This window comes from Neofelis nebulosa, chromosome 12, assembly GCF_028018385.1.
Source record: "Neofelis nebulosa isolate mNeoNeb1 chromosome 12, mNeoNeb1.pri, whole genome shotgun sequence".
NCBI lineage: Eukaryota > Metazoa > Chordata > Mammalia > Carnivora > Felidae > Neofelis > Neofelis nebulosa.
Window position 1 is genome coordinate 62,224,347 of NC_080793.1, and position 17,333 is coordinate 62,241,679.

Consider the following 17,333-nt stretch of genomic DNA (forward strand, 5'->3'; position numbering starts at 1 on the left):
GTGAACTCATGTTAGAAAATGACATCACTAAATTATAGGGGCCTATAGGGGCACTTGTACCCCAATGTTTATAGCAGCACTCTCAACAATAGCCAAATTATGGAAAGAGCCTAAATGTCCATCAACTGATGAATGGATAAAGAAATTGTGGTTTATATACACAATGGAGTACTACGTGGCAATGAGAAAGAATGAAATATGGCCCTTGGTAGCAACATGGATGGAACTGGAGAGTGTTATGCTAAGTGAAATAAGCCATATAGAGAAAGACAGATACCATATGGTTTCACTCTCAAGTGGATCCTGAGAAACTTAACAGAAACCCATGGGGGAAGGGAAGGAAAAAAAAAGAGGTTAGAGTTGAAGAAAGCCAAAGCATAAGAGACTCTTAAAAACTGAGAACAAACTGAGGGTTGATGGGGGGTGGGAGGAAGGGGAGGGTGGGTGATGGGTATTGAGGAGGGCACCTTTTGGGATGAGCACTGGATGTTGTATGGAAACCAATTTGACAATAAACTTCATATATTGAAAAAATAAATAAATAAATATGTTCCATACAAAAAAATAAATAAAAAAATAAAAGAACATGCCTAAAATATACCACAGTGATATGTTAAATTAATTACAAGTTATGGAAAAATTCACCCTCTATACAAAAACATCTCACAACCTATTCTTGTAGATTCTAAAAACACCCTTCTGAGAGAATAAACAACCTAATTTATGCTAAAATATTAGAAAAACAAATAATAATGAATCCACTGTTTCAAAATAATGACTATACCTTTCCAAAACTATAACCTCTCTGCTATCAATCACTGTTAGCCAAGGAAAACCCTATAGATAGTTTAGAGCCACCTAGCAGCTGCCTTGGTTTGGCATGTGTTTGTTGGCATTGGCCCAGTCAATGCTGGAGTGAAGGGGGGGACCCCATCTCTGGAACCTCGACCCCAGCTCACTAACTCAATTAAAAGATCCATCAGTAATCACTATTCACACAGATAAGATCACAAAAAAATTGAATAATTCAGAAATGCAAGCTAAAAAATAAGATTACTCTCTTACAATATGTTTTAATCATGAATCATCTGAAGTTCTACTTATCTATCTAATAATGTTGCAAAAATTAGTCCCCAGGAAAAATGAGTTCAAAAGTAAAAATTTAAAGATTCCAATCAATTTCCTTTTGCCTCGGAGTTTTCTTTCAGCAGATAAAGAAAAATCCATAGTAACGAGATAACATTTCATGCATTTACACATCTTCTCCTATAGATGTCTACAGCCTTCAGAAAGTATATTATTTGTAGTCATGCCTATCTGACATTTTCCATTTTACTCAAAAGATTTTATGGTTTGGTATTACAGCAATATACAAATTTGACAGCTTGCAATAGGATCTAGTCCCTGTAGCAAATCATTGTGACAGTTAAGTACTATACAGCTACTAATGTACCTTTTTTTACACTAAACTTGTTTTAAAATCTTACAAAGTTGAGGATACAGTGTTTGTTGAAATCCTGAAGAATAGTCTTAATGATATTGTAAATTTCATACTGAATTTATTAAATCATAGGATCCTATACATCACACCACAATTATGTCATTAGTAGTATAACTTATTCTTCCTTCAGGAGTTCACTTTATTAAAAGCAAATTTTTCCTCAACTGCATTTAAACAATAAAGTCTCTGGTCACGGTCAATGTTTATTATTCTCTTAGAATTCCTCTTTGTCTTTGAAAACAACTGAATATGTGAATAAAACAGTACATAAGTTAATGTGGAACACAATGACACTTTTTGATTGCTTTATAATGCTGTTTTTTTTCCTTCAAAGTGATGAAAGATAATCAATATGTCTTTACATTTTCCAAAATGCATTAACAGAGGCTCTGTCAAATACAACCGTGATTCCTTTAGAAAGGAAGCAAAGCTGATCTCTAACACTGCTGTAACATTAACTAAACAGGACTTAGGGTGATCTTCCAGCACATGAGGCAGACCTCAACTCTCTCAGTAATTCTATTTTTAGTATGCAATACATCTGATAACACAAGTCAGTTAGCAAGAGAACAAGTGCTTTATTCTAAGAAATAGGAAGCCTGGATGTATTTTTTTTTCCCTTGATTCAACTCTTCAGATGGAACACCACAGTGAAACCACTCTATTTTCAGAATTGATGTACCTTTCAAAACTATAATCTCTGGCTTTCAAGTTCACTATTATTTGCCTTCAGGTACAAATTTTAAAGTGTATAGAGGCTTCTAAGCAGAATAGTTGGTCTCAGCCAGATACTGAAAGGCTTGTAGCTCAGTCATCATTGCAGTGTAAATTCCTTTCCAAAATAATGTTCTTCACTCAGAGAACACTTGTGCCTGTGCTCAGTTCACTCGTCAAATACACATCGGAGGTCACTGAAGGCCTGGGGGCAACTTTAGCTATTCCAAAATTCATTTCTCCCTCTATTTGGTTGCAAAAATAGTATTTCAAATGTAAAAACCTTAGGAACGTACACACACACACACACACACACACACACACTCACGCACAGAAGCCAAAGGCCCTGTGCTATGCCGCTGTAAGAACAGATGTGTGGTGAAAGAACAGCGAAAGTTCTTATGCAATGATGGCAATCAACATAAACATCATTTGCTTTGATACATGCATTTAATATTAAAATTTTTTAATGTTTATTTATTGTTGAGAGAGACAGAGCGTGAGCAGGGGAGGGGCAGAGAGAGAGGGAGACACAGAATTTGAAGTAGGCTCCAGGCTCTGAGCTGTCAGCACAGAGCCTGATGCGGGGGCTGGAACCCACAAACCATGAGATCATGACCTGAGCTGAAGTCAGACACTTAACTGACTGAGTCAACCCATGTGTCCCATAAATATTCTTACATTTCTATTTGAGAACTTTTCTCCCTATAGGAAAAAAAAAATAACTAATGGCTGCATTTAAGGTCTTCTGCAAATTTCCAAGATTTCTTAGAATCTACAAATCCTACTTGCTGTTTTATTTATACCAATTCCACAGATCTTTAATTAATTTAATCTTCAAGTGATCGATGTATGCAACAGACATTCATGGTAAGTATGTAACAAATACCAGAACTTCATGCTGTTTTACTCCTTTTGTTAGGTTCTTAAAATGTTCTTCCCTTAAATTTTATAATCAGATTTAAAGATTTTTTGGTGATCTGCTTCCAAAAGACAGTAATGATACTGAAGATTATTTCAGCAGACAATACTGCTGTCTTCTGTGTGATTACACTATATAAAGAATATATTGTTTTACCTCTCTAAATTTCTGTCCTTAATTCTTCTTCCTGATAATTTTTACCTATATATTTTTTTCGATTGTAAAAATTAAAAAAAAAAAGGAATTCTAACTTCATATGTGTTTTATCTCTATTTCCTTTTCTTGTATTTCCATCTTTGCACAATTTTGTTCCTGAGAGATTCAATTATGACCATGGCCAAGCAATCATATTCATATATAAAACAAAGCTGAAGGAATTAAGAAAAGGAAATGATTGAGTAGATTCTGAGGTCAATTGTTTTCTTTTTGTCTTCAGGCATACCTGTCATCTGTGACTTCAAACAAACCCCTAGACTGGCTGTCCTTGAGCACGCCATTCAAGTAGGGAGTAGGAATGTACTCAGGATCTTCCTCATTATTTGTCCTACAAGGTGCCATGCTCTGATGTTCACTGGAGAGTGGAGAAGGTATTGGAAAACACAAGAAGGGGTTTGTGACAGGGCTTACCGAAAGAGTAACTTTTCCCATGTTGAAAAGTCATGCAGAGGCAAAGGAAATCATTCAAAATGAGGTTAGAAAAATACGAAGTAATCTAGAATGTGCATTAATAATCAGAAGAGTGCTCAGGCTGACAGAGAATAAATGGTTCTCTCTTTGGACATAACTTTGCTATAGCCTATTCAGGTCACTTTCAGCCATTTCTTTCCTATTAAAGGATGGCTCTGCTTGATAACCTGGTGCTTTTAGAGAGCAACCTGTGGCATTTTTTTTAGATAAGGCAGCAATTACTTTCATAACCCTTGAGATAATTACTCTACACAAAAACTAAATGTTATTAAAGAAAGAAAGGAAAGAAAAAACTATCTAGATAAAGACCACTATATGCCAAATAAATTTTTGCACAAAAATCTTGTTTAGTTTAAAAAATAATGACTTTTATTAAAGTATTTAAAATTATCAACCACATAAAATAAAATACATTGTCTTGAAAATAACTCTAGCATCATCATTATTGTCCATTTAATTATCTGATGAGCAGAGGCCACACCTGTGACATTACCAAACAAGGTGGCTGGATGAGATAAAGGTTCTTCGTATAAGCACACACCATTTTAGGATCAACATAATCCACTGATGAGCACTGGAAAAGTTGTTTTCCATTTGCTGTCTCTTTTATGAAAATGGTCATTGTAAATAAGAGGGAAAATCTGCTAAAGTAAACAAATCCTTTCTTATACCCTCTACGGGGGGTGGGGGGGGGGGGGTACTTCCTATACAAAAAATTGTACAGAGAGCTATTTCAAAAGCTGCAAGTTGAACCAATGAATAAATAAAAGACTAACAACAGTATTACTAAAACATTCAAATACCTCTGCAAAAATTCCACTATTCCATGTTCTAGAAAAACTAATAGTAATGATCATTTTTTAAATATACAGCTTTCATACTTCAGAAGACATTTTAAACTTTTGTTTGCCAGCAGCTGCTCCTTAAGCCTCTTGCAGTTACTAGCTGTTAATAGCATTGCTTATTACTTATATAGAAAAACACTAACTTGCCCCAAGGGAAAGCTGCTCTTTTCTTATAGCTAAATGAAAACTGAACTAAAACCCTGCCCTCTGGAATTCAGCATTTTGAATGCACAGCCAGTAGCACTTTCGCTAACCTGCTGCCATCCCTCTCTCTGTGTCTTTCTCTGTCTCTGTCTCTTGCTCTCTCTCTCTCTCTCTCTCTCTCTCACACACACACACACACACACACACACACCTCTACAAACGTGGGCAGGACTCCAATTAGGCACTTGCTAAGGGAGGTGATTTAAGGGCAATGTGATGAAAACCTTGTACAGCAGCACCACCTAGTGGGCACTGGGGAGAGGCTCAGAGCCCCCCCCCCCAACCCCCACTTGCTGCAGCTGCTTCATGGTTGAGCAATTTGTCCTTCCTACAATAGGTCACTTCAGTTTTCAATCCTCAACTGACCAGAAGTTCCATCATCAGAACTCTCAGACAACAGGGCAAGTGCCGAATGGATGTTCCAATTCCACAGGCTCTCCGAAGTACTCCTAGTTACTTGGACTTAATCATCTGTGTGTCTGTGATGTTAATCAGGAAATCAATGCTTGCTTTGGAGCAGCTTACACAAAGTTGTGCATAAATTTACCACCACAACTTTTAATTTTTTTTTTCAACGTTTTTTATTTATTTTTGGGACAGAGAGAGACAGAGCATGAATGGGAGAGGGGCAGAGAGAGAGGGAGACACAGAATCGGAAACAGGCTCCAGGCTCCGAGCCATCAGCCCAGAGCCTGACGCGGGGCTCGAACTCACGGACCGCGAGATCGTGACCTGGCTGAAGTCGGACGCTTAACCGACTGCGCCACCCAGGCGCCCCACCACCACAACTTTTAAAGGAGAGGCCATACAAAGGCAGAAGACGTTTGGTATTGTCTCCAGCCATGATAATTTTAAGCCAGAACCAGAAATAGTAACAATTTCCTGCCTTTCTTTATTCCGTAAATACTCAAAATTACTGTGTGTGTGTGTACATGAACACACACATACACATCACCTGATTACTATTCAAGGTTGTTCAGTTTTTATAAGAACAAGTAATGTTAAAACACTTAGATTACGTAATAACTATACAGTAGTAAACATACATATATGTGCCAAATTTCATTATTGACAAATAAATTCAAACAATTTGCCAAAAAAAGTTCTCTAGAATTATTTTAGAAAACAATTAAGAATTTCTATTCTCTCAGTCTCCAACTTCTTTCAACCAAGATATTCTCTGCCTGAAAATGACAAAAATTAAAATTTTATCTTTATGTGTATATCTTCCCTATAGACCAGTGGGTTGGTTCTCAATGGGAATGATACTGCCTCCCAGAAGATATCTGGGAGGGTTTGGTCTGTTTGGTCAGGGTTGCTGCAATCCACGAAGCACATGACAGTCACCCAGAACAAAAAATTATCCTGTGTAAAACATCAACAGGGCCAAAGTTGAGAAAGCCCATCTGAACTGTAAGATGCCAAAATACAGGAACAATGCCTCATTTAAAAATATACACTAGGGGGGCGCCTGGGTGGCTCAGTCAGTTAAGCGGCCGACTTCAGCTCAGGTCATGATCTCGTGGTTCGTGAGTTCAAGCCCCGCGTCAGGCTCTGTGCTGATGGCTCGGGGCCTGGAGCCTGTTTCCGATTCTGTGTCTCCCTCTCTCTGACCCTCCCCATTCATGCTCTGTCTCTCTCTGTCTCAAAAATAAATAAACGTTAAAAAAGATTTAAAAAAAAATATACGCTAGGTATCTGGCAAGGTAAGGTAATAATTGTTTGGTGAAATAAATTAATACTGACATCTAATGTTGGCATGTACCAATAGATTACTTAACTTTAAAAGGATACTAATAAATATTGGGAAAGCATACCCTTGACTGTACCTATAGGGCACAGCATTTCGTTCCCTGGAAAGGTGCATCCCATACCACACACAGGTGATCATTTGTGAATTCTGCTTTTCAAGCCAGCCTAGCTGAGTCTGATCACCAAGTGAGAAAGACTAGTGCACAGACACTGTGATGGGAGATTCACCACAGTGATGCTGCTTTCTTGAGGATTCTTACAAAAAAGTCATCCAGACTTTTGGCTGTTGCCCACTTTCAAACTATAACTTCATTTTGAGTGATCTTTTCCCCAAAATGAAGTTCTTCCTTGTATTTTCCCACTTAACCACTGTGAGTACTTTTATAAATACCACTCCAAGAAACTCTCCATGCATATTGAAAATAGAAAAAAAGCCTGCCATTTTTAGCCAAACATGTCAATAAACAGCTCTACCTTGACATCAGAAGTAGACTTTAGGTGATCTTAAATTCAGTCAAAACATACTCTTTTCAAGATACCAATTGTTTAAGGATGTAAAACATTCTATAAGGAATATGTGATATACACAATCAAGGTGAAGCATACCACTGAGAAGAAAACAGTAAGCTTTGCCATTTCAGATTTCAAATTTCTAAATATAACTTCCTGAATAGCACTGAAGTGATCCCATGTTGTCCTTTCCTGCTGTTCCCTTAAAACCCCTTTGGGACTGGTGTGAGGAACAATAAATCATTAAGGAATCATTCATGGACTAGATTCGCCAGGATATAGTTCCTTAAGGGAACACATCAAGAGTAGTGACCACTCATTCTGAGGGGTAACAATGAGGGGTAACTGGTAACAGAAGTCATCTTTCAGGATAGAGAACCAAAGATGATTGTTAAATGCCGTGTTGGAATTTTCGCAAATATGTAACACTTGTAAATTAAAAAAAAATTAAAATACAAGACTTTTGTTAATATTTGTCCTAATAAACATTGAATTCTTCAACATGTGATGAACTCAACATTATTTAAATATCCTGCCTCATAGTCCTAATTCCGGCAAACTGTTTCTCATTGGGGTGTGTGTGTGTGTGTGTGTGTGTGTGTGTGTGTGTGTGTTTCAACTGTTGACCAAGATATATGATTTCAAACTTTCCTATGGGAAGTCCATGAGCTGAAGAACTTTTTACTCTCTTCTTATATCACTGTGAGCTTTACAGGGCCATTTAAATGACCCATTATTTCAATTTCATCCACAAAATTTCCATTACCACATCCTGAACATCCTGGCCCTACCACTTACACTTGCCAATGACAATCATCAGGTCACCACATATTTTCTAGTGATGCAAAATTCTTGATGCAGCTTCAATGGAACATAACAATATATACTTTCTCTTCTCTGAGAATGAAAGACTGTAGACTAAAATCGAAGTGCTCATGACAGAGGTCCAGAGACAATATGCCCAGCTCCCTGAAGGGCAAGAGACTAGTAACAAGTTAATAGTTGGGTAAAAAGTTACAGCTACCGTACCCAAAATATTCTATAGTGGAAAGACCTCAAGTCAAAAATAACAAGTACTGAAGAAATTCTAGGGAATTAAATCCATGTGTAAAACACACTCCAGTATTTTCTAAATCATGCAATATAAAATAAGAAAAAATCATCATTAAATATGAAATTTAAGGGCCTAAACTAATGCTCTCTTGGCTCACACTTGAACAGAATTCCAACATTACTTCAATGTTGAGGAATTAAAGGCCTAAATCTTTGCAATGAAAAACATTCTTAACAAAGAGAACCAGTAGGAAGATTTCTATGAATGTTTCTAAACCAGTCAGAAGATAATCAGCCAGAGAGTCTGGCAAATTAAATGACTTGTATCTATTCATAAGCGAAAAAAATTCCTTAGTAATAAAAAAACTTTTTCTATTTCTCTGCAAATCTCTTGGTGAAGAAATGATGAAATCAGGTTAGGTACATTTTGCTAAGTCAGGACCAACCAAAGACAGGCCAGAGAGGAAAACTAAACAATTGAAATAAAGATAGATATCTCAGGTATATTACTAACAAACTTCACCAGACAGCCTATGGTTTGAAAATTCACACTAATCCAAAAAAAGTAGTATTCTTTTGCCTCATTTTAAACGAATTGAGGAAGGTTATATGCATATTTATAATATAACATGGAAAGAACATATACAAATAAGTAAATTTAGGAGAAAAGGGTAGAATATTAAATGAAACTAAAAAAAATTATCTTGAGAATGTATACATTAAAAGAAATATTCATAAATTGAAATTAACACTAATTTATGAAGTTAAAAAGAAGCTTTGTCACTCACCAATTTTAACCTCTGTAAAGGTATTCTGCCTACATCTATTTGTGTCCTTTCTGGGACATTAGTGAATCGAACTTCTGGGACCGCGACGGCGCACATGACATGGGCCCACCTATGGGAAAGGAGACATGAAACATAAAAGTTCTCTAAGCTTGCACACCACATACTTCAACTGGGCAGTGGCAATTCTCACAGAGAAGGAAAGCCAAAAGCCTAAACCAATCACAAACCAGACTCTGAATTTTAAACCTATCAGGTGATACCCAGATAGATTCAGTACCACACCTGCCCACAATTGCAACCTGCAGAGTGGGGTGAAGACCGAGACTTGATCCTATCAATATATGGTATTTTTCTACACTGGATCTGCAAAATACTGAAATGTAGGGCTGCTATTTCATTTGGTACTAAAATATAACAGGTGTTTAATACTTAAGCAAATCAATATGTGGCAAAAGATTAGTTCAATTAATAAAAGGTATGAATTGGATACAGCGTATAATCTTTTACATAATACAAGTGTCATGAAAATTAGAATAGTAAAGTTTTCTAAGAGAATTAGTACTAATTCTTTAATTAAATCATTTCTCATTTCAATCGAACTATAACCAAAGGAACCCAAGATAAGGAGGAATGAAATTAGCTGGTTCTCTCACTTCCTACTTAAATCCTAGTATCTCCTCTCAAATTCTGAATTACTCCAGAAAAATGTCCCCATTAACACTATTTAGTTTCTCATAAATGTTATGCCCCAAGTAAAAATAAAGACTCTTGAGGTTTAAAGACACCTTGAAGGAATTACCACATCCATCAGCCCATTTATAAGTCAAAGAGTATTATGTCACTCAGACTCCATTCTGCCTTTAAAGACCAAAGGAGCAAGGACAAGTGTCCACCCCATCAGGGCATTCTTTCAAATCTAAATAAATATTATAATTCTATAGTACACATTATTCCCTTTTGTCCTGGCCCATGGGTAGGAAGAGAAGTTCTTATCACCTTTGTCTTTATAGGAACCACCTAAATCATCTAACAGTCTGCATGATTTGTTCAATACCCTAGACCTAGCAACACTTTTTAGTACCTTACCAATCACATTAACTAAGACTGAAAGAGGAAGATCTAAAATCAAGCAAATATTAAGTCTAATAGACTGAAATTTATCAACATAGGAATGATAAATGCCTTTACTCTTCCTTAGAAGCAATCAGAAACAAGTGCACATGCACATAGTTAATGCTAATTCAATCATTACATTACACCAGGGGTCTCAACTCTAGTGCCTACAGGGCCAGGCAGGAGGTAAGCAAATATATGTGTACTGGTAAATGATGGTAACCTGGGGAGCATCTGTCCTATTGAGGCCAGGTTCTCATCCCAACATGTTATTGCCATTTAGAGATGCACAATTATATTTCAAGTACAGATAAATATCTGGATTTTTATATAAAATCTATCAACTTCTAAAATTTAGACCAAATTTATAAAATTGTGTGTCAGTCAACTAAAACATACCTTGGGGTTGTATTTGACCCTTTAATGCCAGCTTACAACCTCTGCCTCTACTTTTTTTGTTTTCTTTTTGTTTTTGTTTTTTTTAACTGTTTTAAATGTTTGTTTATTTTTGGGAGAGAGAGAGAGAGAGAGAGAGAGAGAGAGACAGAGAGAGACAGAGAGAGCCTGAGCAGAGGAGGGGCAGAGAGAGATATGGAGACACAGAATCCAAAGCAGGTTCCAGGCTCTGAGCTGTCAGCACAGAGCCCAACATGGGTCTCAAATTCACAAACTGTGAGATCATGACCTGAGCTGAAGTCGGACGCTTAACTGACTGAGCCACCCAGGTGCCCCTGCCTCTACCATTTCTACATATTCCTATTACCAAAGGAACCTTTAATATGCTTTGTCCCCACTTTCAATACTAAAATTGGGTCATGAAAATAATACTCATGCAAAAAATATATTTCAATAACCACATTAAAAACCAGATTGCCTTTCTTTTATGTTCACTTATTACTCTTTCAAGATTCTCTTCATGTTCTCCAATCCCCTTTGTATCTTAAAATTAATGTTTTCTCCCTGTGTTTCTATTTTAGTATACACACTTTCTTGTTAATTTGGTTTTAAAAGCAAATAATTTTGTTTAAATGTTATGACTATGATTGATTTTATTTATCTGAAGGCAACAGATTTCACTGTTTTCAGGCACATTGGTTCTATTAGACTAATAGGATTCATCATATTAAACACTAGGATCCCAATGATACCTAGATGACATGGGCTGCCTTCATTTTAAAAACACCATCAGTAAAAGAGGGGTTATCCTTCATCAGTGTCAGAGACATGGAGAGAAGCAAGACCACCTTTGTCCAGCAGAGGGGAATGTGCTATGCTTTCAGTAATGAATGGTCTCCGAAGACATGCACAGAATCTCAATTTCAGATCTGGGCAGCAAAAGTTCTGGAACAATGTGTCCAATAATGAGAGGTAAAGCAAACAGTCCACACTGAGGTTCAACATTCTAGACAGCAGAAGGAAACAATGAAATTGAACACAATTAACACATTACTCACTTATTGTTCTTCGTTTCCTTAAGAGCACCCCCTCTCAAATTGCAGAGACAGCACTCCTAGGACAAAAAAACAAACAAACAAAAAAAAAAAAACACACAATTATCACACCCATTTAACAGACATCATTACTATATATGTAAATATTCCCATAAATTCCACCTTTTTATTTTGAAATTAAAGCCATCAGGAACTTCATAATGGCTATCTCTAAGCAGTTCAAGAAAGGAAGGGAAAAAGAGAGGGTAAAAAGTGAGGGTACACACAAAAATGTTCTCTCTCTCTAGAGATCAAGAGACAGACAGACAGGCAGACAGACAGACAGACAGAAACAGATATATCCTAGAGGGAACCATCATTACCCTGGTATCATGTTCATTGCCATCCTTGGGGGAAAGCTGTGACACACAGCACTTGACAGACTAGACAGTATGTACTAGAATTATAGAACAGAGAATATACATATGACTGAGTTCTCTTGTGCTCTGGGAATCCGTTCGTGTATACAGGATAGCTACAGAATAGAGTACTGGCAGGCTCCATTCGATATAAGGATTAGCAGAAAGCTCTTTTTAAAAGGTACTCTTTTCACAAAAATATCATTTGGGTCTTTCTGTGGGCAAACGGTATTGCAAAAATTGTACTGATAAACCCAGGCTATCCACCCCCTTCAGAAGAAAGTGCCAAGAAATGTCTCCTCCCCACCTAAGTTTCTATTTTGGGCACTTTTGTATATCTTAGATTGGCATAGACTGTTTCACTTGAAGAGGACTCCCTTTACCACAAATACAAACTTTATCATTTCTCACTAAAACTCTGTGAAAAAAGTCCATGAGAAAACAGGGCCAGGGTCAGCCTTTTGCTGACCTATAATTTTTAAATTAAATACCTAAGTAACTTTTAAAATTTTCAACCTCAGGCACTAATAGATGTCCTTTCAATTTACTGCATTAATAAGTTTTTAAAAATAACTGTGGGTTATTTTGGGTTTTTTCCCTCTCCACACTATTATATAAAATCTCTTTATCTGTTCTCCAAGGTGATCTTCTTTAACTAATGTTGACAGTTTTGCCTAATTTACAGGAAATCCCTTTAACTCATCTACTATTAATACCAGGATGTCAAACTCCATAGCTTTAATTTTTCTGAGTAGTGAAATACCAAAACAACTCAGGAGAATCAATATACCTGTATAACTCCTAACAGGCAGCAAAAAAGGCAAACAACCAGAAATGTTCAATGGGTTTGTGGGTCTGGAAAGCCTCTAAACATCTATTTGAAATTTCCTGGGTTATTATTAAAAGGTTCAGAGCAGCAAAAGCTGCCATGTGTATATACATCTGAATCCAGTATAAACCCAGCTCAAGGAGATAACTTGATGGATTTTCTCCGTAACAAAGCCAGATTCTAGAGGCCTTTGAAATAATGGTTTTGATGAAACACACGTTAAAAGTAATAGTTCAGTCCGAATATTACCAGTTCAAATTATTCAATATCTAAAATATTCAAAAACAATTTCATAAAACATTACTGATTTTAACTATTTTTCCAGCATTTCAACACACTTTCTACAGAGAGAGAAAACGAAAATGAAAACAAAACACGAGGTAAAATATTTTCATTGAATATTTAAAAATACCAGGATTGAAGTGGGAATGTGGCAAAAGAGGGCTGTGGAGGGTGCGGAGCTCAGACACTAAGAGCGTAAGAGTTCTGATGAATGAAACTAGTAGTGAGAAGAAGCCTAAAGGGACACATTAGCAGAGTTAAATACAGCAAAGCAGCGTGGCAACTGCTTTAAAGCACCTGAAGAGGATCCCGGAAAGGGGCACACACTGCAGCACACCACCACACTGGGAGGAAAGCATCCTCTCAAACAGAACAGATAGACTTTCAATTTTAAGTGAAGCTGAGAAGGCTTCCACTCGCCACAATATAGAACTAGTTCTTTCTGGGGTTACCAGTGACCTCTGTGTCACAAAATCTAACGGATAATTCCAAGCCCCTGGTTCACCTGACCTCTAAGCGGCATTCAACACAGGTATGTGAAGCATACCTGACAATTTCTACCTGTGGTTTCTATGACCCTACACACCCCTCACTGTCCTTCTCCATCTCTAGCTGATCCTGTGCTTCCTTTAACAGCCATCTCTTCCACACTCCTTAAACACTGTAATTTTTGTAAGAGTTCCCGTTTACTTCTTATCCACATCTACTTGCTGGGCATCTGATCCACTACCTTGACTTTCAAAAGGCTGGTGAGTGACTCAAACATTAATTTCCTGGAATGTCTGGCTAACACTCGACAGGCATCTCAAACACACATGCAAAAATGAACTCATGTCTCCTCAACTCGCCACTGTTTCCCATCAGTGGCACCATGTACCTTTCTAGCTCATGCTGGAAGCCATAATTTTCCTCTCATCCTAGATCTAATCACTTGAGTTCTGTCAATCCCATGTCCAAACACATCCTCCTCTCTCCACCATCACTGCTGCCACATTAGTTGATACCCCCAGTGCCCTTCAAGCAGACCTACTTTACTGCAACAGCCACTCCAGGTCAGTGAAGAACTAACCAGAATGGGTTTGAATGCTTCTCAGGACTTAACATCATTCCAAAGGGCCAGGATCGTCAGGCCTAGACCTTGTCCACACTTGCTCTGTACTATTCTATCTATGTCTTTATTAATTACACTGAACACATCCTTGACATCTCAACCTCAATGTTGATTCCTCAAAGAAGGCTCTCCTAGTTTCCTGGCCCAGTTACTTCTCACTCATTACTCTTTTTAACTATTTGTTGAATTCATTTTGCTCTCCTCACTAAACTGTAAGCTCAATGAGTGCTGTGGAAATATCTGTCAGGTTACTCTTTCTCTATTACAATGCCCAATAAAGAGTACACCTTCCAGATGAATTTGTTAAATAAATGAGAAAATGGCAAAATAGGGCAGAGTGAAAATCTTGAAAATTACCAAACGTTTAAAAAACTGCAAAGATCATTTTCACATACTGGAGCACTAAGGAAAGAAAGCTGCAGGCTTTGGTAACTTAACATGGACTTAAGAAACAATGATTTGACATGGAGTTATTTTTGTCACAATTTACCTGAAAAATCATCTTTCTTAGTAAAAGAGAAAAATATTCCTGGCCAGTTAGTTATTTATATTATTTACATGATATATATGATATCATGGTTTCTAGTTAATTCACTCAATTTTGAAAAAATAAGTAGGAAAAGAAAAAAGTCGTATCCAGTTATGTCATTGTGAACCATCACTCACATGGTGCAAACTAGCTGATTTGTCACAGCACAAACATGTCAATTTGTCAATTCATTCATTTGTAAATGAACTTGCCCTAAATGCCTATGTTTATAACCCAATAAAGGGCAATATCAGAATGGACACTTTTTAACATTTCTTTCCTTTTCTAAATAGTACTTTATTGTCAGGAAACTAAATTGATAATTCTAAAATTTAGTAGGGATTAATAAGGATTAACATCCTTAGCTAAAAAGTAGTGCAAGTTTTCTAAAGAATCCATACAATACCTGAGCTACATAAAGGCTCACACCTACCAAATATACCAATTGTTCTAGTATCGCTCATCTTTTAATTCAGTAAAAGGATTGAATGAATGCAGAGTGATAGAGTCCTTCAGGACCCTGATTTAGTAAACTGGTTATCAATAATAAGTATTTTCAATTAGAAGAATAAAGGCTAATCAAAGGCCTAATTCACTCCAGATATACCATGTCGGAAACATCATATACTTTACCTCCCTTCCTTAACATGAACTTATTAGGTAATTTATATCCCACTTCATTTATGAGGAAACTAAGATTCAAGAGATTAAGTAACTTGCCTAAAACCATCCAATCCAGGAGCCATCAAACTTCTTCTGTAAATTGCCAGATATTTACTAATTCAGGCTTTGCACAACTACAGAGTTGTAACTAAACTCTGACGTTGGAGGGCAATATGTAAACAAATGGGTCTAGTTGTATTCCAATAACAATGTTATTTACAAAACTTGGCAGTAAGCTGGATTTGGCCCAAGCTATAGTGTTCCAACCAGCAAAGGGAGTAGCTGGGGTTCAAACTCAGGCCTTCCTGAGCACATGCCCATGACCTTTTTCTCCAGCATCCTCTGCCTGTAAGTACAAGGCAAGGCACGAGATTTCAAAGTAGAGTGCCCAAGTAAACAGGGAACTATGCCTGCCCTAGGAAACTCACAGTTTAGGAAGGGAGAAGACAGATGTGTACTTAACCATATTATGAAGAAGAAAATGATAAAGGGTATAATCAAGTCCCCATTTCCTCATTTCTACAAATGACTAAGAATTCATATTTTAGCTAATACCCTCGAAAGAACACCTATCATAAAAAATTGAACTACAGTAGCAGGTATCAATTAACAATTTGTATTCCCACTTGTTTCATTAATCTAGAAAATAAAGCTTCTCTGGGGCGCCTGGGTGGCGCAGTCGGTTAAGCGTCCGACTTCAGCCAGGTCACGATCTCGCGGTCCGTGAGTTCGAGCCCCGCGTCGGGCTCTGGGCTGATGGCTCGGAGCCTGGAGCCTGTTTCAGATTCTGTGTCTCCCTCTCTCTCTGCCCCTCCCCCGTTCATGCTCTGTCTCTCTCTGTCCCAAAAAAAAAAAAAAAAAAAAAAAAGAAAATAAAGCTTCTCACTGGTATAAGATCATTAAATTTATCTCCACTCCTTCCTTTGAAAAATGATACCATTTTAGGAAAAAACAACATTTCAGGTAGTCTGGGCTACATGAATCCAACTTAACTGAGAGGAACAACAGTAACACTAGAGAGCCAGGCCATATCCTGAGGTTTAATAAGGTGCAGACAGTCAGGGTTCAAATCAGTTCTGTCACTTACTAGTGGTATGACCTTGCCTCAGATATCTTATCTGTAAAAGGGTGGGGAAAATGCTACTTCCCTAAATGAGTTAATAAATGTAAAGCATTCCACAAACACACAATAAATACAAGAACAGTGGTTACATATGTGAAAAGTTAATTGTGCTTCTAGACAACTTATACATAACATTGCCAGTGAATTATCTGGGTACAGTGGTTTAGCAGGGAACAAAATATAGATCTGTCATCAATAATTCTCGTGAGGTGCAAAATGCAAGAAGTAGAACTGGAGAGAAAAGAAAACTCTCCAGGAACCTCAAATCCAGGCAGCTAGGCTCTAAAGCAAGGAAAGATCTTCTATAGTTCTAAAAGCTGTCAACTCAGTTATGAAAAGCCAACAGATGCTAGAGTTTCCACAGTGCTGAGAGAACAGACATGCTGAAGGGAAAATCCCAATCCTATCCTCAAAACATCTCAAAATAGAGTAGACTGAATCAAACTAAAGTTGAAACAAAGCTCAAACCCAGCTCAACCTACAAATCAGACTGACTTACTACTACTGTAGAAAACTGACAGACAAAAGGCCATGTCCTTTATAGAAATAATATTAACATCAGTTGCTACAGACAAAATATCCAGCACATAATCAAGAAAAGCACATGGTACACTAAAAAAACAAGAAGATGATTTACAATCAAGAAAGGAAAGAATCAATAAAATCAGACACAAAAAATGAACAAGATACTAGAATGATCACATGGAGAGTTTCATACTGGTATGTTCAAAATGCTAAAGGAGCTAATGAAAAAGACAACATATGTGAAGAGAGAAATATTTTAGCAAAGTCATAGAAACTATTTTTAAAAAGTGTAAATGGTAGAAATAAAAAAAAATGACATCAATAATGTTGAAT

The 17,333-nt window shown here is 37.0% G+C and overlaps 1 protein-coding gene across 18 annotated transcripts in view; it reads right to left on the minus strand.

The window, feature by feature from the left end:
• KDM4C (lysine demethylase 4C) overlaps window positions 1-17,333 on the minus strand; it is a 443,090-nt gene that overhangs the window by 122,787 nt on the left and 302,970 nt on the right. For 17 of the 18 annotated variants that reach the window (XM_058695403.1, XM_058695399.1, XM_058695405.1 and 14 more), the window contains 2 exons: window positions 11,544-11,599; window positions 8,977-9,085 (listed from right to left, as the gene is read on the minus strand). In XM_058695403.1, coding sequence (XP_058551386.1) covers window positions 8,977-9,085; window positions 11,544-11,599 — 165 coding nt within the window. Of the gene's footprint in view, window positions 1-2,707; window positions 3,709-8,976; window positions 9,086-11,543; window positions 11,600-17,333 lie in introns of those variants that run through there. The other variant, XM_058695413.1, reaches the window with a different exon arrangement.